This window comes from Leptonychotes weddellii, chromosome 5 (assembly GCF_054177405.1).
Source record: "Leptonychotes weddellii isolate Sample4059 chromosome 5, ASM5417740v2, whole genome shotgun sequence".
Classification (NCBI taxonomy): domain Eukaryota; kingdom Metazoa; phylum Chordata; class Mammalia; order Carnivora; family Phocidae; genus Leptonychotes; species Leptonychotes weddellii.
Window position 1 is genome coordinate 106,471,428 of NC_138373.1, and position 20,926 is coordinate 106,492,353.

At 51.7% G+C, this 20,926-nt stretch overlaps 3 protein-coding genes across 9 annotated transcripts in view; 1 reads left to right on the forward strand and 2 right to left on the reverse strand.

The window, feature by feature from the left end:
* The window catches only part of DNAJC14 (DnaJ heat shock protein family (Hsp40) member C14), a 7,970-nt gene extending 5,173 nt beyond the window's left edge, over window positions 1-2,797 (reverse strand). Inside the window, exons 1-2 of one of the 2 annotated variants that reach the window (XM_006728748.3) lie at window positions 1,930-2,790; window positions 17-1,485 (exon numbers count right to left, since the gene is read on the reverse strand). In XM_006728748.3, the coding sequence (XP_006728811.2) occupies window positions 17-1,429 (1,413 nt within the window). In that variant the 5' untranslated portion in view covers window positions 1,430-1,485; window positions 1,930-2,790. Of the gene's footprint in view, window positions 1-16; window positions 1,486-1,929 lie in introns of both variants that reach the window. The other variant, XM_031020221.2, reaches the window with a different exon arrangement.
* A 452-nt stretch (window positions 2,798-3,249) lies between these two features.
* LOC102744579 (transmembrane protein 198-like) lies at window positions 3,250-7,742 on the forward strand. Of its 4 annotated transcripts, none has more exons than XM_031020248.2 (5): window positions 3,251-3,478; window positions 4,493-4,752; window positions 5,341-5,922; window positions 6,365-6,525; window positions 6,648-7,742. In XM_031020248.2, the coding sequence occupies exons 2-5, from the start codon at window positions 4,578-4,580 to the stop codon at window positions 6,783-6,785; spliced, it is 1,056 nt and encodes a 351-aa protein (XP_030876108.1). In that variant the 5' UTR covers window positions 3,251-3,478; window positions 4,493-4,577; the 3' UTR covers window positions 6,786-7,742. The 4 variants fall into 4 exon arrangements, with proteins under 4 accessions (XP_030876117.1, XP_030876108.1, XP_006728851.1 ...); XM_006728788.3 differs by having other exon boundaries at window positions 3,253-3,478; window positions 6,368-6,525; XM_031020257.1 differs by lacking the exon at window positions 4,493-4,752 and having other exon boundaries at window positions 3,250-3,478.
* A 176-nt stretch (window positions 7,743-7,918) lies between these two features.
* On the reverse strand, window positions 7,919-13,755 carry MMP19 (matrix metallopeptidase 19). 3 transcript variants are annotated; one of them, XM_081821821.1, is made up of 9 exons: window positions 13,584-13,755; window positions 13,193-13,278; window positions 11,946-12,076; window positions 11,494-11,640; window positions 10,767-11,012; window positions 10,180-10,305; window positions 9,386-9,550; window positions 9,095-9,222; window positions 7,919-8,927 (listed from the first exon to the last, which is right to left on the reverse strand). In XM_081821821.1, the coding sequence occupies exons 1-9, from the start codon at window positions 13,671-13,673 to the stop codon at window positions 8,472-8,474; spliced, it is 1,575 nt and encodes a 524-aa protein (XP_081677947.1). In that variant the 5' UTR covers window positions 13,674-13,755; the 3' UTR covers window positions 7,919-8,471. The 3 variants fall into 3 exon arrangements, with proteins under 3 accessions (XP_081677947.1, XP_006728812.1, XP_030876101.1); XM_006728749.3 differs by having other exon boundaries at window positions 11,494-11,709; XM_031020241.2 differs by lacking the exon at window positions 11,494-11,640.
* Window positions 13,756-20,926: the final 7,171 nt, after the last annotated feature.

Genomic DNA, 20,926 nt, shown 5'->3' on the forward strand with positions numbered 1-20,926 from the left:
CGGGAAAGGTACTCACCATCACTGCCAGCTGCCTATAGGCCTTCTTCAGTTCAACATCAGATGCTGTGACTTCAACCCCCAACACATGGAAAGGGTTTAGCTCATCCTCAGGAACCCCAGCCATGGTCAAGAGTCGAGCCACTTCCTCCTCAGGCTGGCAGTAGCGACCACCTGCTACAGGTGCATTCCCCTGCCTGTTAGTCCTTGGCTTGACCCAAGGCAACTCCAGCCAGCCCCACTGAAACATTTTTACCAACTGCTGCCATGGCCTGCTATCTCTCAGCAGAATCAGGCAATGCTGCAAGGTGGGAAAATCTAGCCAAGAAAAGAGCCAAGTGGCTTTACCCCTCCAGCCTAACCGGTCACCCAGTCCCACCAGAAACCGCCAGCCCAACTGTAGACAGCCCAACAAGAGGGCCAGAGCCAGAAGCAGCAAAGCACCCAGTAGCCTAAGAAAACGGGTGAACAGCCCTGCCCCATAGTAACATCCTTGGCTCAGAAATTGGAACATCACCTGGGCCCAGCCCCCCAGCCGCCCTGCCCAGACTCCCAGCCAGACTCGAAAAAGGTCCAGATCACTGCCTTTCAGCTGCCTGCATGCATAGATGAGATGGCCACAAGTTTCCACGTACTCTCCCACCAATACCAGCAGTTCAATCAGCCACCAGAAGCCTGCCTGTCCAAGCTGACACAGTTCCTCTGCTCCCCATAATCCCAGGCCTCTGCGCTTATCTGCCTGACTTCTTTTCCGGCCCAGCCGATGTCGGCCAGGGGACCTGGGATCTCTGCGTCCACCCTCCCGAGTATCCTCCTTGGCCGGGATGCGGTGTCGCTGTCGCCGGGGTGGCGGTTTCTTCGCACTGGTCACACGTGAAAAATCACTGGGGAACTTAAGAGGTTCCTCATCATCATATTCCTCTTCCAACTCTTCATCTTCCCCCAAAACTGGAGAGGTACAATGGTGGCAAAAGTTGCTAGAAGAGCTATCTCCTCCCTCAGAGTAAGGCCCTTCAGGGATTCCAGGGGTTCCCTGGCAGTTGCAAGCAGATGGAATGGAAAGAAAAGAAGGGTTCCCATCCTCCTGGTACCCAGCCTCATTCTCTCTTGAGAGTTCCTGGTCCACTCCTGACTCTTCTTCTGAAGATGCCTCACTCTGGTCAGGGTCCTCTCCATCCCTAGGGGGTCCTGGACCCCTTGGGGGGCCATGGCTTGGATCCGACCAGTGGGCTGGGTTTGGGGGCTGTGTGTACTTAGGACTAGAGTGCTCTGTGAGGCAGCGGGTACCATTAGGAGCAGGCCCCGCTGAGTCCCTGAGTCCTGAGAATGAAAGTATTTCAGGGTCCACAGAGGATCCTAAAGTCCTGAAGGAGGCACCACCACTGTGGTGGGCTCCACACAACCCTCCTTCTCCGGGGTGCTTCTGGGCCATGACCCCGGGGCTTCCTGAGGATTTTAGGTCACAGCCATCATGATAAGTCCTGATGCCTGTAACAAAGGTATCAAGGTGGGGATGATCAGGATTGAACCAAGAGAGGGGTTAAATAACCTTAAATTGGGGATATAATTAACGCACCCATCTCCCTTGTTTTCTCAAATTTTTCTGGGGCGTTCGTTATCCCTACCAATAAGCCAATACTACATTAACCACAACCGTGCTCCCCCCCTCAAAAATCCCCTTAGTTTTTCTTCTTTCCCCAGAAAGCTATAATCCAGAATCAGGGAAATAGAGAGGTACCGCAAAGGGTGTGGCCCGGGGTTCACTCTTGGGTAAAAAGGGAAAGACGACCGGAAAGGGGGGCCGCAGGCTTCCAGAAAAGGGTGGGGACCGTGCGGCTCTTAAAGAAAACCTGGGGGGCGGAGCTTAGGGTTGCCCCTGAGAAAGACATCCAGGAAACCTTGGGCTAGGTAGAGTGGGCGAAGGTAACGTACCCGAAGAGCGGCGGTAACTCCTCCCCCTCGAGCAGCTGGGCCTAGGGCCAGGGGGAGCTACGAGAGCAGCTCCCCCGGCTCCGCCTCCCGCTCACGCTCTGCTTCCGCCTTCCGTCCCCGCGGTGGCCGCCGACCTACGCCTACTTCCACTTCCGGGGTCACCCGGGAAGAGACGGGAAGGAAACGAAAAAGCCGTTGGCGGAGGCGCGAGCCAGTCGAGCAAGCTCTGAGTCAAATCGGAGGAGGCGGTCCTGAGGAAGCACTGGCTGGCCCCGCCCCTTAAAGGGCTCTCTGCTGCCACCCTCCGGGTCCTGGAGTGATACCCCCGAGGCTGCACCGCTGGTGGGCGCTGCAGCAGTGCCTGCGGACGGGGGACAGATTTTTCAGGGCTCCTCTGGCCGAATTCGTAGGCTTTGCCGAGACTGGGAGATGGAGGACAGCCACCGAGCCACAGTCTGTTTCCCTTGCAGACAAAACCAGGGAGCGTAGAAGAGCCACCACCCCGATCCTTTCCCGGCTGCCTGTAGCGAGGACAGAGGTCCTTTTGTATCATGCGGAGGTGGAGCAGAGGGGAGGACGCCCCGGGCCCGCCCCCGCCCTGGCCTCCCTGCACTGCCCGTTCTTTCCCAGCAATCCTCGGCCTCCCCAGGGCCTGACCCAGCTGGCGAACTGCCCGGTGTAACTGCAGCTCCCACGGCCCGGATCCGCCCCTCGGGACGCAGCTCCAAGCACCGTCAACGGAGCGGCTCTGGGCGACTAGGAGCGTAGCTCCGCTGGGCTCAGGACCCGAGCGGAGTGCCAAAAACCCCTGCACTCATCTACATGCTGTTTTGCGTCTCATTTGCATACCGAGCTGCACTCGGTCGACGTCGACACGCGCTCCCGCCCCCACGCAGACCCGGCTTGGGTCCCCTCCTCTGCACGCGCCTCTGCCGTTAGTCCCCCTTCCAGACCCCGTCTTGCTCCGCAAGTTTTTCCGCCCTTGAGCCCCTCGCCGGCTCCCCCAGTCCTGTAAAAGCCCCTTCCCCGGGTCCCTGATCTCGACCACCGGGTTCTCCAGAAGACAATACTCCAATTCTCTGGGAAGTGGAAGAAACCAAGCGGGGCTAGGGGGGCGCTGGGACCCCAGTTGGGGCTTTGAGAGCTTCTAGTTGTCGAGTCTTCGCCTAAGTATTCAGAGACCTTTCCCCAGACTTCTTGCGGTGTCCCCAAAACCGTTCCCTGCTATGGTCGGGGGGTCTCTGGTCCCAGCTTAGAGCAGTGGCCAAACTGGGTCCCCCCCACACATAGGGAAAAGAGTTGGAGGGGCCCGCCCCGTGATGTCACCCTCCACACACCCTGTCCCCTTCCTCCACCCCCCAGGCTGGTTGCATTTAGCTCACGGGGCTTGGGCTTCGACTTGGAAGAGTTTAGGGGGCAACGAACAGAGTGACCCTGGGGGTGCCCACGCCCGACAGCCGCCCCGACGCCTAGGACCTCCGGGCAAGGATGCAGCAGGGGGGTTAGGGAAGCACTTCTACCCCCGCCTCTCCTGAGCCCTGGCAGGGTGGTGAGTAGTTAACACTTCTTCCCCAATCTGTCCTTGTTTAGAGTCCCTAGACTTCCAAGCGGATTGAAGAGAGGAGCCCCAAGGATTCCCCACGCCAACACTCTAGCTTGTTAGGACCTTGATGTCCAAAAGAAGACAGATGAAAGCCCCTGCATCCATCCTACCCCACTCCCACAGTGCCCCCAATGCCAGCGCCGCCTTGGTGTTTTCCTTTCAGGAGCTGAATTCAAATCCCACTGGCAGCCCTGTGACCCTTGGGCAAGGGAGGGGTAGGAAAAGTCCCACCAATGTCCTGAGAGGAGGAGCAAGAGGCTACCAGGATGTGAGATGTCTGTGGGCAAGGTGCCTGCTTAGTCCAAGAGGGACCATGGGAATTGGACTGTGGCCTGATGCACCTTCCCCCAACAACTCCATCTCCACATGAAACTGAGGCTTCAGAACCTTGACAAAGTGTGGGGACTGTCTCTACTTGATTCCTTGTCCCAAACTTTTGGTGTCTGTTTCTTTTCTCCCCTCTTCCTTCCCTGGGGTTGGAGCAGCTGTCCAGAGACCCCACCATGACTCATTCTCTCCTCTTTCTCCTCCTCCCCCCTCAATTAACCCCACCTTTCCCAGTCCAGTGAGGCAGTATTGAGTCCCAACTGCAGATGGGGCAAGATTTCTTTTTAGCTGGAACAAGCTGCTGGGCCTTTAGCGCCCAGTCCCACTAATGTCCCTGGGCCCCTCCTTCCACTGACTTAGGACTTCCTACTCTTCCCAACCACCCTGGAAAGCTAGGGAGCAGATAAAGTGTCATAACTTTATAAGATTTTAGTTTAAGTTTTACTTAATGTCCTTGTTTCAGAGGGTAGTAAAAAGACAGCTGGCTCCCCTTGACCCAATCCTGTAGATTTTTTCAGTTACCCCAGCAAGGCCATGCTCCCTCCTGAAATTGGCCTTTCTTCATAAGAAGTAGAGGTACAGAATCCTCAAGATTCATGGGCACCTGAGTTCCTGCCCCCTACCCCCTTGCAGGTTTCCCAACCCCCTCAAGATATTCATGGATGGATGAGAGGAGCTGACACTGACCTTCCCCTCTGGGATCACCTTTTCTTCGGCCATGGAGGAAGCCTTGTTGCCCCTGGCCATGACCTCTGACCCCAGGCCCTTTAATCAACAACTCCCAGAGCCTCCAGACCCAAGATGTGTCTTGGAACCCCAGGACAATCCTGAACTGGCACCCGCCCTGGTGTGTGCTCTTTGTTGCTGCTTTGGAATCATCTACTGCTGCTTCGGTGAGGGCAGGGCCAGGATTCTGGGGGGCAGCTGCCCAAAACTGTCACCCTCAAGGATGATGCCAACTTTCTCCTTTGCTCCTGGGCCACCTCTACTCCTCTATCAGGGATGCCTACCTTCATGCTGCTCTTGCCAGCTCATCTTGCCCCCGCCCCATATCCATGCCCTCTAGCTCTGACCCCTGGCAACTCTCACTTGCCTCTCCCTTCCCTCCTACCTCAAAACTCCATTCCCACATTATCCTCCATGGTTAAGCCTTCTTCAACCCTTCCCCAATAACCTAAATCAGCCTGTGCTGACTTCTTCCCATCTACCATCCCTGGAAGTACTACACCTTTTTTTCCATATTTACTCCACACAGTGTATCCATCTTACCTCCTGATTTTTCCTCCCACCCCCTCACAGTTTTTGAAAGGTCCCTGCCTTCCCTGAGATGATCCCTTTCTGCCCCTTGCCTTGAGGTCCCTGGGTTGCTGCTCCTGTCTTCTGCTCCTCTGGTTAGCCACTCCTCTCCCTTCTAATTCATCAGAGCCATCCCTGTAGATGTCCCCTTTCTGTCTCTCAGTGCCTCCTGCCTCCTTTCCCAGGCTACCGCTGCTTCAAGGCAGTAATGTTTCTCTCGGGCCTGCTGTCAGGAGCTCTGGTGATCTTCCTGCTGTGCCACAAGGAGCGAGTGCTAGAGACACAGCTGAGCCTGGAGGTGAGCGCGGGCATTGCGCTGGGCATCGGACTCCTCTGTGGCCTGGTCACCATGTTGGTTCGCAGCGTTGGGCTCTTCCTGACTGGTCTCCTGCTAGGCCTAACCCTGGGTGCCGGGACCCTGCTGGGCACAGAGCCCATCTACCAACCACCTTCAGCCTGGGTGCCGGCTGGGGGGCTGGTGGGGCTGGCACTGCTGGGAGCCCTGCTCACGCTTCGGTGGCCACGTCCGTTCACAGTTCTAGGCACAGCCCTGCTGGGTGCTGCGGTGCTGGTGGCCTGTGCTGACTACTTCCTAGAGGGGCTGGCACTGGGCAGTCGGCTGGGCCAACGCTTGCAGGCACTTCCAGCCTTGCCTCCTCTCTGCTGGTATAGCTGGGTCTTGCTGGGCACCTGGCCAGCCCTGGGGGCCCTTGGGGCCCTAGCCCAGTGGAAGCTCATGGATGAGGAACATGGAGGCCACGCCAATGGTGAGTTAGTGCCATGGTACAGAAGCAGCCAACCTGTGCCTTCTCGTGTCCCCAGTTCCCAAACTTGACGGGGTGCGGGGGGGGAGAATTATACTTAGGGGTGGCAGTGTCTAAGGTGAATAAGGCAGGGCACTGAAAGGAAGTTAGAGCTGGAGGAGCCAACGGTGTGGGTAAGAATGAGGAAAAATTGTCAGAGGAGCAGAAGCAGGGAGGAGTTAGTTATTGGGGACTGTTATGGAAGGAAAGGAAGGTCTCAGGGAAGTCCAGGAGGAAAGTGTAGGAGGATTCCAAAGAGTTTCTATTAGAATAACCAGGGGGGAAATGAGGTTTGAGAGAGACAGAACAGGGAGATCAAATGGGTTTCTCTAGAGGGTGAGGGTGTTTGGGGGTGGGATTCAAGGTCTAAAGAGGCCTCCCTGAGTCCGTACGGCCCCCTCCCAAGCAGTGGTCTTGAGCCACCAGCGAAGGCATCTTCAGCTCCTTCGGATCCGTCAGCAAGAGGCCAAGTGGCACCGGACATCCCCTGGGGTGGGGCTCTGTGAAGGCAGCTACCGGCGCCAGCTTCCCCCCAACGCCCGGAGCCCTGCTGATAGTCTGGCTCCCGTGAGTGAGGGGAGGGGCACACTTGGGGATGGGGCAGAGGGCATATGAGGATGGTCACGGTAGGAGGTGGGGGCTCTGACCCAGGCCCTTCCTTCAGCCCTCTCTGCCCTGTGCCTCTCCAGAGTTATCTCCAGAGCCTTCGAGAGCGCCAGCTGGGACCAGGCACCCAGGCCACAGCCCCCCACACCGTCCTGGATCTGGATTCTGACTGTGGTTCCACTGTACCCCTCACCACACCTTCTGGTTCCACCCAGACCTGAGCCTAAACCTCCACTGATGCTTCCACCCCTAGCAAGGGCCTTGGAACACCAAGTGTGCAGGACCTGAGCCCACAGGACCCTCACACAAACTTCCCCACCTCTCTCATTGGGGATAGAATCTGTATTCCAACCCAGACCAGCCCTGTAGGGATATGTTTCAGGGACAGATAAAGGGGAATCTTGTGGGGAGGGGAGAATGGAAGTATGAGTACCTACCTCTGTCCAATAACAGAGGTGCCCTGGCCCCTAAAGTAACTGACTTCCGAATTCCCTCCCAACCAAGGAGGGCCCTTACCCAAAAAGCCTTTTATATACTTGCCTCAGTGTGCCTCACAATGGTAAAATAAGGGTTTTTGTTGTAGGACCTACAGAAAACCAGGAAGCTCCCTAAAGCACTCAATAGCTATTTGATGGGGAGAGGGGCACAGAGGAGCTCTAAGATCACCTAATCCCTACACCTCTCATTAGCAGGTGGTTGGCTCCTGGTTAGCCTTTCCTCCTGGGTCCCATAGGCTCAAGTCCCCTTCTCCTACCTCAGTTGAGAGTACTGTCCTCCATGGTGCTTCCCTTTCTCTCCTTAATATGGGGAAGACCACAGGGCAATGCATGGCACAGAACCTGTCTCCCCCCAAAGCTGTCTACTTGCTCCAAGGAGAGACCATTTGCCCACATGCCAGAGTCTTGCCCTTTTGCCCAGAGTAGCCCGGTCTTCACGGCTGCATGGGAGACAAGTGCCTTCTCTGCTTCTCACTGTAGGTGATGCTAATCTCCTTAACTAGAACTTTGTCCCAGCCACCAACCCATTCTAACTCCCTCCTCTGATTCTCCTGCTCAGAGTCTGTTCCCTGGTTCCCCAGACAGCATGAAGGAAGATATCTTCCTCTCCTGGTCAACAAAGCTATGATGGGAGGGAGGAAGAACACGGAGCATGTGAATAAAATGGCATTGAACACTGAACCGGGGAGTCCAGCCCCTGCTGTTGCTGCTCTTTTCTTTCTCTGCACCCCCAAACAGCGAGACTGACAAGTCCTCTGGTCCCCTAAAGATCTGATACGGCTATCCTTATCAGATTGGACGACCGGACTCACAGCTGCACACACACGCAGCCAGAGGAAGAGCTGTTCAGCCCTCTCTAATGAGCATGGAGTTAGCCTTTATTAAGCACAAATGTGCCAGACATTGTGCCCTGCACTTCACAAACAGTATTTCATTTAATGCAGAAACCCTGCAGGATTGGTATTGACCTTATTTTGCAGATGGGGAATCTGAGGCTCATGAGGTTAATTAACTTGCCCAAAGTCATAAGCAAGTAAGTGTGATTCTTAAAGGGTTCCAAAGCACTTGCTCATTTTACTGGCCATGCCATTTTCTTGCACTTTATCTAGGAAGAACAGGACCCAGGCATTTAGCTTCCCAGCTGCTGCCACCCGTCAGCCAAGGGCCTGAGTGATGCCTTCCTTCTACCACTGTCTTCCAGAGAGTAGATAACACAGTTCGAAGTGTTATCTAGGGTGGAGAAGAAATGTATAGAGTTGGGAGCTGACTCAGAGTTAGGGAGTCACTGCCCAGGAGGGCAAGAGCACAGAGGAGTGGTGGCTGCAGCTGGGACATTTAGAGACCTGAGGTCTATGGTTCATGCCCCTGCTGCAGCCTGGCAGCCTAGTGAGGCAACATTTGATTCACGCCTTAGGCCTCTGGGAGGGTGACATTACCAGGGAATGAAAGGATGGGGGAGCCTGTGGCTGAGGGGGTAATGTCCACAATGGGGTCTCCGGGTGGATGGTCAGTGTTCAAGGTGGTATCTATGGCTGAGTAAGTGGTGTCCACAGTTGTTCCTGTGGCAGAGTGGTCAGTGCCTGTGGCTGAAGGAGTGGCAACTCCACCTGACAGAGTAGGGTCTGAGGTCTGGGGATGACAGTGCATCCAATTGCGGGCGGTATCTCTGGGATAGCCTTTCTCTACCCGAAGCTGCCTGTTGAGGCGCCAGTATTGTTTACCCTTGAAGAAGTAGACATGGCCATCCCGCCAACTCATAGCAGCGGAGGGCTGGTTTGGCACCCCCGTAAACAACCCTTTGATTGGTTTAGGGTAGTGGCTGAAGTCAGTTCGGGCCAGCTCATCCCACTGCCAGTACCCGGAGCCCTAGGAGTAGGGTGGGTAGGGAGAAGAAGAGGATAAGGAGAGAGCTCAAGGATCCCCAGATCTACCCCCAGCTGCAAATGATCTATCTTCGAGAGCAAGTCTGCTTCTCAGTGTGAGGTAGCCCACCCCTCCTAAGAAGGGATTTGCCCTTGCTTTGAACTTTATACCTTAAAGAGGAACACCTTTTGGTTGAAAGGCCAATAGAGAGCTGCATCCAGGTTGGGTTCTACCCTATTCAGCTTCTTGGGGAAGCCAGGAGACATCTTGAAATTAATATAGCGCCACACCTTGTTTCCTGAGAGCAGATAAGGAAAGAACAAGTTACCTCTGTCTTGAGGTGATAGCTTTTGGTTCTCCCATTCCACCCTTCCAGAAACTTCTCATCTCTCCCTCCCTTTTATGGCTTCTTTAATGGTAGGCCCTCCTCAGGTAACACACTGTAAACCAGTCCCTTTTACCCTTAAAGAAGTGAATCCATTGTGTTCGAGGAGAGTAGACAGCAGCGTCTAGGTTTCCTGGGAGCCCCTCCCAAAGGGCAGACACTTGGAACAAGGGACCCAGCCCTGAATCGGTCACTGTCCACACGTAGTTTCCCTTAAAGGCATAAGTCTTCCCTTGGGGCCCTGAGGGCAAAAGTGTGAACAAGTCAAAAAGACATGGGTCAAATAAAGACTGATGGGCACCTCAGACAGGCTGATAATCTGCTCTCCTCCCACAGGCTGGGTCCTCAAAACTTCATTCAACTTTAATTTAAAAAGAGAATTAAGGTGGAGAAGGAAGACTCCATGTTCAGCCTCTTCGTTATTCAGATTCACTCAATGAAACAAAAGCCCTGCTCTGAGCACTCTAATTCACTCAATGAAATAAAAGCCCTGCAGATAGCTGCTCCCCTTTGGGGACCTCACCTCCCATTCCAAGTAGCTTCCAAGTTGTCCTTTCATGCAGGTATAATACCGTCTCTAATGGACATTCCAGCAAATAGAGTTTTCTCCATCTTGCTATATTACCAGATATGTTTTGGTGGCCCTTATAGGGAGGTAACTGAGGTAAATGCCCACCTAACCCATCTTTAATTTGGCTCTGAAGCCTCCCTCCCCATGCCACATGGCTTCTCCCATGGCCACTAACCCCTGCCTGGTATCTAACCTCTGTTGCTCATGCTGAGGTCCCATGTCATTCCCATTTGTCCAAGTCTCAAAGTCAGCGGGCTGCGGCCTCCGACTGCCTATAGCCTGGAGGGGAAGGGCCTCACCCAGCATCACGGCATCCAGTTCACCACTGCAGGGGTCTGGCATGGGACTGGGCTCTGTGGGCACATGTGGTAGAGTGGGGAGCTCCATCTCTTCTTCCTCATCCTCTATCTCTGGGGTCTTCTTACCTGCAAGGTCACAAAATGCTGCTCAAGGAGAGAACTCATAGCACCTGGCCTCCCCACTCTTCTATAAGTTTGGCTCAGAGGCCCCATAGAAAGGGGAAAAGAGAATCTTAGAGAATTTCGCTTGGTGGGAGGCAAGATCGTATCGATATTGACAGGAGACACGTTTCAGTTTGAGAAGCACCAGAAAGGGGGAAGGAAGTTTGTGTTCATTCTTCTTCATCCCCAAGAACGGGTAAGAGGGGAGAGAGGCCTGGAAGGAAGAGCAGACATGGAATGTCAGAAAAACAGCTCCTGAAAATGAAGAAGCCTGGATAACTGGGTAGGAGGAAGAGAAAGAAGCCAAGTCATCTCCTGCCATGGAGGTTAGACCTGTCTCTTCAAGCCTGAAGAGATGCTGGTCACACTGACACTCATGATCACTAGGGGTCATGACTAGCCATAACCTGAGGGAAAAGACTAACCGTAGAGAGCCTGAATCCCTGCCACATCATCTGGGTGCAGCTTGAAGTGGGGCCGGTAGCCAGCATAGACAGGGGCCATGAGGGCCTGGGTATATCGAGAGTGCCCAAGCCCCAGGGCATGGCCCAGTTCGTGGGCTGCAATGATGCGCAGGTTCACGCCCCGGTAAGTCCTCTCACTCCAGAGCTCATCTTCATCAAAGTGCACACTGCCCAGCTCTGGGATGTCGGCATGGGCCAGGACCTTCCCTGGACAAAGACAAAGGTAGACAGGAAGGAGGTCAGAGTCTCCTAGGCTAAAGCATCCCCTGCCTGTTATAAACCCCAATTTCTCCATTCCCTTAAGTTTCCATCTATATTCAGTCTCTCAGATGCCTCTCTCTCAATTTTCACCTCCCCTTTTCACCACCCAGTTCTCTCTGCTTTGCCCATCCCTCTGTCTCTGTACTTCCCAACCACTCTCTTCTCTCTGGCCCAGTCCTCTGAGGGGTGTCTTGAGCAGGGGAACTTAAACCAAGGACTAAGGCATAAGCTTCAAAGAGGAGGCTTGATAAGACCCCAGGGAGGTGACCAGCAGCTCCCCAAGAGGAGGTTAGAAGGTGGTTAGAGAGTGTAGGGTGCAATTGGGCACAGGAGGCTGCTTGAACATTAAGGTTCCAAAGCCACTGGCTCAAGGGGACAGAGATAATCTCAAACATCTGTGAGGTGGGAGCCAAGAGCTGGTGCCTACCAGGCCCATCAAAGGAATTGGAGCAGTATGGGCTCTGGCGGCCATGGAAAGAGAGGCGGATGTCAGCCCAGCCAGCCTGCACCTCCTGGAAGGTCAGGGGGGCCACATTGCTCCAGTACTGGAAGGCTTGAAGCAGGGCAGCCCGGGCTGTGTGGGGAGGGAGGGTGGAAGGCAGGTTCAAGATGCGGAAGGTCAGGTGCTTCTTTCTCCAGCGGCCTGGTTATTGGATCAGAAAATAGATTAGAAACAGAGATCTTCTGCCAAACCCAGAGAGCTCCCCTGAGTCTAGGCATTCACTCAACATAGCTATGTGTCCAGGCAGGTGATGATCAGCTAATCACCAGGTGATCATCCATTCAACTCTGAGCTGGATCAGGCTGTCCCAATGTCACCTGTAATCCAGACCCATGCCACAGCCTCCTTTCCCTCCCTTTCCCAGTCTCAGGCCTCACCCAACAGGAGGTATTTAAGGGTCTTCTGGTTGAAGGGGTCCTCCAGGCCACAACGGGGCTGCCTCATGCGGGCCCTTGTGGCATCATCCAGCTGACCTGAGACTGGCAGCTCAGATGCTTCCTGAAAAGTTCTGAAAAGAGGGAGAAGGATGGGCCCAACAGGGCAGGGGAATCTGGAATGACTGGAAACTGGGGATAGCTCTTTGGCCCCCTTCTGCCCACGGTGGTAGCTGAGAATGGCACAGAATCTCTGAAGCTGATGGGATCACTCTAGTATCCAGTCTTCATAATTAGGACTTTCTCTTCTGTTCTGCAGAAATAGCAATACTCCAGCTTCACCTGCCCATCTTCAGTCTCTTATTTGTGTACGGTTTCCCTCAGGTGTAGCCTTCTTCCCCTGCTGCAATCTCTAACCTTCTCCTGCTCTGGGAAAGTGTCCTGCCCCCTGCTCTGGAGACTCTCCCATCACTGGTCCCACCTGAGGGCCTGTCTTCCCTCGGCCTTCTCCTGGCTAGACCCCCCTCCCAGCCCAGCCTGCTCCGGGGCAATTTCATCGCTCAGGTACTGCAGGCACAGTGGCTTTTCAAGGGACTGTGAACATATCTGAGAGCAGAAAGAAAAACTATCCATTAGATCCAAAATAGGAAAAGAAAACTTCAAAATAGAAATAAATGCTGAATTAGGGGCGCCTGGGTGGCTCAGTCGGTTAAGCATCTGCCTTCGGCTCAGGTCATGATCCCAGGGTCCTGGGATCGAGCCCCGCGTCGGGCTCCCTGCTCCGCGGGAAGCCTGCTTCTCCCTCTCCCACTCCCCCTGCTTGTGTTCCCCCTCTCTCTGTGTCTCTCTCTGTCAAATAAATAAATCTTAAAAAAAAAAAAAAGAAAGGAATGCTGAATTAGATGTCTACAAAAAGCAACATCATGCCAACAACTCCACTCCATATGAACTCAACTCATAGTTTTACATGTAAATTATACTTCGTGTGGGATGTCGCTAATAGTATATTGGATACAATGTGGAATGGAGCCTCCAAAGGGATGCTCAGGGCCTAGGAAGATCCAATGACTGCTCCTCATCTTTGAATCCCCATCTCACTCCATGCCCCACCCCCCTAAGAGTGATAGCAACCCATTCCCTAGATCCCTGACATGGATTGGTGTCAGGCAGAAGTGGGCCTGGGGAGAGGAAGAAATGAGAAGGGAAAAGATGACCTTGCAAACTTGACCCTTAAGGCTCTGACCTCTCACCTCAGAGCCTCCATGATATCTTCTGGCCTGAAGTCATCAGGTCCTTCTAGAGGCTTCTGTAGGTACCCATATTGCAACAGGTAATCCTATGATGGGGATCACGGTACAAAATAAGAAAGGGAATGAATCTCAGGGTAAAGCTTCTCAGTGACCTAACAGACCCATGAGGATAGGATGGGGACAGACATGGAAGGACTAAAGGAGAGGCATCTTAGGGAAGGGGCTCAGCTGGAACAAAGGCAAGGAGTGGGGGACAGGCAGGAGTAGATCATGGAGCAGAGGAAGGATGGGAAAGGTAGGTTGAAGGTCAGGAGGGAGGCTTGGACGGGTCTGTAGCGCAGTGCCCCAATCCCTTCCTGGGCCTGGGTCCCTCCTTCCTCGGGACACTCACCACTGCTGTCTCTTTCCCTGCAGGCCCCAGGGCCCGGCCTGAGACTGTCATAGGGAATAGGAAGCCCAGCCACAGCCACTGCCAGTTCATGGTCCCACCAGGCAGGAACTCCAGAAGCTGTCTGTGCCCTCTGCCCTGAGACTTCTGGGAGCCTGGGGAAGCAGGGCTGGGGGGGCGGGGGGGGGCGGGGGCCGCTCCTGCCTCCAGTTCTTCCCACTTTCCAATCTCCGGCCCTCTTTATAAAACTTCAGAGGAGGGGAATTGGGAGGAGTGGCAGTGGGAGGCCACTCAGCCCAGAGATATGTTGCAATTCACCATTAACCCCTGCCTTGCCACAGAGCTTCTGGCAAGAAGAGCCCCAACCCATTCCCACAGAGTCCTCTCCTGGAGATGGGAAGACTTTTCATGCTGTCCTGGGGGTGGCATCCTGGCAGGAGGAGATGCAGAATCTCTGCAGACTGGGATAGGGACCATGGCTATCCCCTAGAGTTGGACATTCCTGTGCCCCAGGAATCCTGGGGCAGCAAACCCCTCATCTTCAAACTTCATGGGTCCCTGTCTGCTCTAGGATAGGAAAAAAAAATAAAAGTGAAGTGGTAAGAAGCAGCTTAGGTGCTCAGGTTTCAGGTGAAGAAATCAGAGATGAGGTCTCAGTTTCTTTGTACTGAAGACCAATTTGGGGATTTCTTGAAGCCTACTTGTGTGTGCTTTAACAAAAAGTCATTATTTCAAGCATTTAATGAGCCCGTAATGTTGGGGTGGGGATGGGGGTTAACAAGGGCACAAAGAAGCAAAGGGTCAAAGCTTGCCCACAGGGAGATGGCAGATAGGGCAAGGCTGATCCAAGTATCCGGAATGAGGGGAACCAGGATGCCAGGCCAGAGGTGCCCCATCCTAAGGATCATGGGGCCGTGGGGAGGTTCTCCACGAAGGCAGGTTTTGAGCCGGACTGTGAAGGCTGGCTGAGAAGTGGCTGGAGTAAAAGAGCACTGAGGGACAGGGACCGTGCAGGCCTTGAGTAAAAGTGCAGAGCTGAGCCAAACTGCTGCGCTCAGTGAGTAGTTTCCAGGGTCTGGACTACTTCATTCCCTGCTGAGTCCCTAGTACCTAGCTCTGGCCAGCTCAGTGCTTCAGGAGGTGCTTCATGAATCTTTGTCACACAAATAACTGGGGTGGGAGAGTGGTTAGGAGCCAGAGCTGAGAGAGGGTCTTGAGTGCTCTTTAAAGAAGAAATGACAAACTTCCATTTTAAAACATCTACTTTGTGTTGGGTGATTTATCAATGATCTCATTTAATTCTCACAACCCTCCTAGGACAGAGGAATTATTCTGGTCTTTCTGTTTGTTTTTTGTTTTTGCCATTTTTTTGGCCATTTTTTTTTATAAGAGGAAATGGAGACCCAGAGAGGGAACTTGACTAAGCACATAAAGCTCCCAATTGATCTGGCTATATTCAAATCCCTCTGCTGACTCCATGACCCAACATAACCCATACTCTTTCCATGCACCACCCTGATGACTCAAAGAATTTTGTTCTTCAAGTGTTTAGGAGCCACTAAAGGTTCCACTCTCATTTATGCATCACACATTTGCATATCCTTCAAATGCACAGGGAAGTAGGGATAGGACTGGGAGAAGGGGTTACTGAACTCATGTTCTCAGTAGGACCCCAATACTGAGCACTTCCCCACATGCTAGGCTGTAAGGCTGGCAGGCTTTACAGGGGAACCCTTCATGCTCCAGGGTCGAGGTGGGGGATACTCCTGACTCATACTGTTGCCCTTGATGATGCTGAGCCCTTGACCCACCCAGCCCTGAACTGGGTAACAATCAGGTGACTAAGTCCTAAATGGCCAGTGACAGGCAAGGAAGGACAGAGAGCTTCTGACTGAGAAGTGACAAAGGCCATGAATGAGGCCATCACCAAGGCTGATGTCCCCAGGAAATGACGGAGTTTAGGAACTAGCTCTCACTCAGCCCCCTGCAGGGTTCTTTCGCAACCTTGCCCTTCTCCCCCTCTTTCCACCCTCCACCCCTCACTCCCTCTTTTTTTGAGAACAGGACATGGTCCAATTGAAAATTATAATTTTTTTCTGATTAAAGTTTTCTCTTGGCCACCTTGGCTGGCTCCATCGGTTAAGCGTCTGCCTTCGGCTCAGGTCATGATCCCAGGGTCCTGGGATCGAGTCCCACGTCGTCCGGCTCCCCTAAGCAGGAGCCCGCTTCTCCCTCTCCCTCTGCCACTCTTCCTGCTTGTGCTCTTTCATGCTCTCTCTCTGTCAAATAAATAAATAATATCTTTTTAAATAAATAAAGTTTTCTCTTTTTCCTGAATAAAAGTTATCCTTTGCTCGTTGTAGTAAATTTGGAAAATACCAAAATAAACAAGGAAGACCATGAAAACCACCAGTAAATGCTATCCAGAAGAGAACCACTAGTAACATTTTGACCCATTTCCTTGCAGCTCTGTGGCTGTGAGTTCAGCTCCAGCTCTGCCTGCCCAGACTCAGCCCCTGGAGATGGGCTGGGATGGAAGAGAAAGCGATAAGAAGTAGTAAAAAATAATAATAATAATAATAATAATGCCGGAGGAACAGGAGCTGAGGGTGGTGGGGAGAGAGGAGGATACAGACAGGGAGGATGTGAGGGAAAGAAGTAAGATGAATGTGATAGCTGATTACTCCCTCCCGTTAGGCACCTCCCATGAGGAAAAAAAAAAGGAGCAGGGAGGACACTTAAGAACATGTGACAGTGTGTGAGTAAGAAATTATTACGAAAGGTGGGCACTCGCTCTGGCATGGAACCACATTCCAGATACTAAAGAGCCAGGAGAGAATAGAGTAAAATAGTAAAAGCTGCCGAGTAGTTCACCTCATCTACCTCTCAACAAGCGAGCTGGTATTACCACCTTATTACCGAAAAGGAAACTGAATCTCTAATAGGTTGCTTCAGGTCACACAGCTGGGAAGCAGTTGAGCCTCAGGCTCAAGCTGTGATGATCTTTGCAGCCTCCCGAGAGTTTCCACAGGCACCCAGACCAAAGCCCCTAGAGCCAGGAGCTGCAGGCGGGCACGTGTGTAAGGACCTATGACTAACCGGTCCCCTAGTGACATCGTGGCCACCCCTTCCACCAGCCCCCACCCCCTGAGCCAGGCTGACCCAGCTCTTTTTCCCTCTTAATTTGTTATCTCTCACTGGGGGAGATATGGGGATGTGTGCAAAGGGTTAGGACATGTGCTCTGCCTGCCCCAAAAAGAGAACTTGATTCGGAGGGAAAGAGCTGCGTTCTTCGGCTTGCTTGCTCCCTTCCTGCAAACTAGTTTCCCTCCCTGTCCACAGAATGTGGCAGAAGAAATGTGTACGGAAATATTTTTAATTAAAATATTTTAAACTGTAACAGGAGGAAGTAGGTTAGATTCTGAGAGTATTTTCTTTTTTTTTTTTAAAGATTTTATTTATTTATTTGAGAGAGAGAGAGTACATGAGAGCAGGGAGGGTCAGAGGGAGAAGCAGACTCCCTGCGGAGTAGGGAGCCCGATGCAGGACTCGATCTAGGGACTCCAGGATCATGACCTGAGCCGAAGGCAGTCGCTTAACCAACTGAGCCACCCAGGCGCCCCGAGAGTATTTTCTAGTGATCGGGGCAATAGGGCTACGGGTTGTAGTGCAAAGTTTTGTTAGAAGTCTCTAAGTCCAAGAGAAGCAGATCTCTAAACCACCACCCGCCCTCTCTGACAGCCACCCTTACCCGAATGGGGTGGCCCCTAGGGTTGGACATTCCGGTATAAAGGGCAAGTCTGGGGCCTGAAACTGGAAACTGGAGGTGAGAAAAGCATAAGTTATAACTCACTAACCCAGACACTGCTCTTGATTTAGAGAAATGCGGTGTTAGCTTCTGGCCTGTTTCCCCTGAGCCCTGAGGGAATCAGGAGAGAGGGAACTTTCCCTGGCTGAATGGGATTGAGTTTTCCAAGCTGTTCCCTGGAAACCTCTGTTTTTAAGAAGACTGCCCCCCTCCCCAAACACACACTCCTTTAATTAGTCATGAGCTCCTAGAGGCCAGATGGGAAGAGATGGCCCGGATTGTGCACAGCTGGAACTGGTTAGTGATGTGAGAAGAGAAATGGGAGGGGTTTGGGGGATGGCTCAGGGCCTGCGCCAGCACATTCTGTTCCCCAGGATACTCCAGACTTCCTCAGGCCCCCTACAAACACTTCCCCATCACAAGCATTCCCTCCCACCTATAGCTCCTCAAACATGCACGCACTCGGGCACTGGTCTGAACTGGCTCAGTTGAGAGGATATCAGACCCAAATCCTTACGTTCTCCAGTTCCTGTCAAAGTGTGAGGAAAACCAAGATCTGCTCCTTGTCTCCAATTTACAGGAGAAGGTATCATCCCACAAGACTCCCCTGGAGATTGCTGGAGGCTTCTGCTGGTTATCCCATTACCCAGTACAGTGCCAAAGGGATGCATGAAGGGGTAAATTTTAGCCTCTAGAGTAAGGAGAGAGTAGAGGAATAAGAAGCTCAAGTGGGGGCACCTGGGTGGCTCAGTCTGTTGGGTATCTAACTTTTGATTTAGGCTCAGGTCATGATATCGGGGTCTTGGGATCAAGCCCTGCATCGGACTCCATGCTCAGTGTGGATTCAGCTTGTCCCTCTCCCTCTGCTCCTGCCCCATGCTTGTGCTCTCTCTCTTTCAAATAAATAAAATCTTTTTTAAAAAGTGATTAAATTAAAGGGGAAAGGGCACCTGTGTGGCTTAGTCGTTTGAGTGGCTGCCTTCAGCTCAGGTCATGATCCCGGGGTCCTGGGATCAAGCCCCACATTGGGCTCCCTGCTCGGCGGGAAGCCTGCTTCTCCCTCTGCCTCTCCCACCTGCTTGTGCTCTCTTTCTCTCTCTCTCAAATAAATAAAATCTTTAAAAAATAATTAATTAATGGGAAAAAAAACCTTAAACGTTCTTTCAGCATCTAGGATGATAGGGAAATGATGGTAACACAAAGGATTTTTGCTCCTTCTGGGAATGGCCGCCTTTTTCTTAATGAAAACCAAACTGATCTTTATTGCTTTTCCCAAGGACAGTGGGATGTGGGGAGCACTTTGGCTTCCTGCCCTCACTTTGTGACCCCAAGAAACAGATCTGTCCTCATGTTTGGGGACTGTCATGGGCCTGGAAAGTTCATGTTTGGATCCCTTTTTTATTGGCAAAAGGCTTTGATAGGGAGTTGGCAAAGGAAAGAATTCAGCACTGACTTCCCCTTTTGAAAAGGGTAGTAACTAGATGGGGGAAGGAGACCCAGGAGTAACCCAATTCTGCTTCTGCTAGGTGAGCAACTGCAGAGAGGGCTAGTGGGGTAAGAAAGCTGCCCTTAAGGGGGGAGGCATGTTGGGAGAGGGTTCTCCTTTGTGCCCCTTGTTTTGTTCCTAACTTATTTAAAAAGGATAGTGGAGGGTTCACCAGTGTGGTTATATTTTTGTTTTTTAGTGAATTCATTAATTTGACAATGGGTCTGAAACATGTAAAGTTCGGGCAGTGAGTTATGGCTAATTTTTCCCCCTTTGAGGACAGAGAACCAGAAGAAGCCTATTGCTACGAAAGAAGCCCAAAACAGAAGATCAGAGGCAAGATGAGAGGAGAGACAGGAAGAATACACCTGGGTTCATGGTAGTTTCTCTTTGCTGGTCCCACAAGACCAGATGCATCCTTGCTCTTGACTCTTTGTAACCCAACGGTATGCTCAATAATGACCCACAAATATGTCCATGTCCTAATCCCCAGAACCTCTAAATATGTTCCCTTACATGGCAAAAAAGGGCTTTACAGATGATAAAATTAAGGATCTTGACATGGGGAAATTCACATGAAAAAAAAATGAATCTAGACACAGATCTTAATTAACTCAAAATGGATCACAGACCTAAGTGGAAGCATAAAACTATAAAACTCCTAGGAGAAAACGTAGATGACCCTGAATATGGCAGAGACTTTTCAGAGACAATGCCAAAGGCATGATCCATGACAGAAAAAATTAATAAGCTGAACTTCAGTAAAATGAAAAACTTCTGCTGTGAGAAAGACAATGTCAAGAGAATGAGAAGACATGCTAAAGGGTGATAGAAAATATTTGCAAAAGACACATCTGATAAAGAACTGGTATCCAAAATATACAAAAACTCTCAAAATTCAGTAATAAGATGGGGCGCCTGGGTGCCTCAGTCAGTTAAGCGTCCAACTCTTGATTTCAGCTCAGGTCCTGATCTCAGTGTTGTGGGATTGAGCCCCTGAGTCAGGCTCTGCATTCAGCAGCAAGTCTGCTCAAGACTGACTCTCTCCTCTCCCTCTGCCCCTACTTCCCCTCAAATAAATAAATAAAATCTTAAAAAAAAAGAAAAAAACCCCTCAGTAATAAGAAAATGAACCACCTGATTTTTTTTTAAGATTTTGTTTATTTATTTGACAGAGAGACAAAGAGAGAGCGTGCACAAGCAGGCAGAGCGGCAGACAGAGGGAGAGGGACAAGCAGACTCCCTGCTAAGCAGGGAGCCTGATGTGGCGCTTGATCCCAGGACCCCAGGATCATGACCTGAGCAGAAGGCAGACGCTTAACCGAATGAGCCACCCAGGCACCCCTGAACCACCTGATTTTTTTAAAATCGATCGAGCCCCGCATCGGGCTCCCTGCTCCGCGGGAAACCTGCTTCTCCCTCTCCCGCTCCCCCTGCTTGTGTTCCTGCTCTCCATCTCTCTCTCTGTCAAATAAATAAAATAAAATCTTTAAAATAAATAATAAATAAATAAATAAATAAAAATGGGTGAAAGACCTAGATATCCCATCAAAGAAGATCTACAGATAGCAAGTAAGCATATGAAAAGATGTTCAACATCCTATATCATTAGGGAATGACAAATTAAATCAACAGTGAGTTATCACTACATACCAATTAGAATGGCCAAAATCCAAAACACTGGCAAAACCAAATGCTGACAAGTGTATGGAGCAACAGGAACTCCCATTTATCGCTGGTGGGTGCCGGAGTCCAGCTCCAGCTGGGGTGGGTCTCTCGTAGGAAAGGACGGCGTAGGCGAATGAGGAGACACAGACACAGGGTCAGGTTGCAAGCATCTCCTGCTGGCAGGCTCGGAGGAACTTTACTTATATGTTAGGATATTTTTGTTTTTCCAAATCTTAGATCATTTTCTGGATTACAGCTATAGCCTTCTTTCATTTTTCCTTTGTAATGATTAACATGACCTTTATTGATTTCCGCTTATTGACTTTTGCTAAAACTAAAAAACAGTACACAAAGAGAAAGGTGCTAGACAGAGCGTGACCGTTT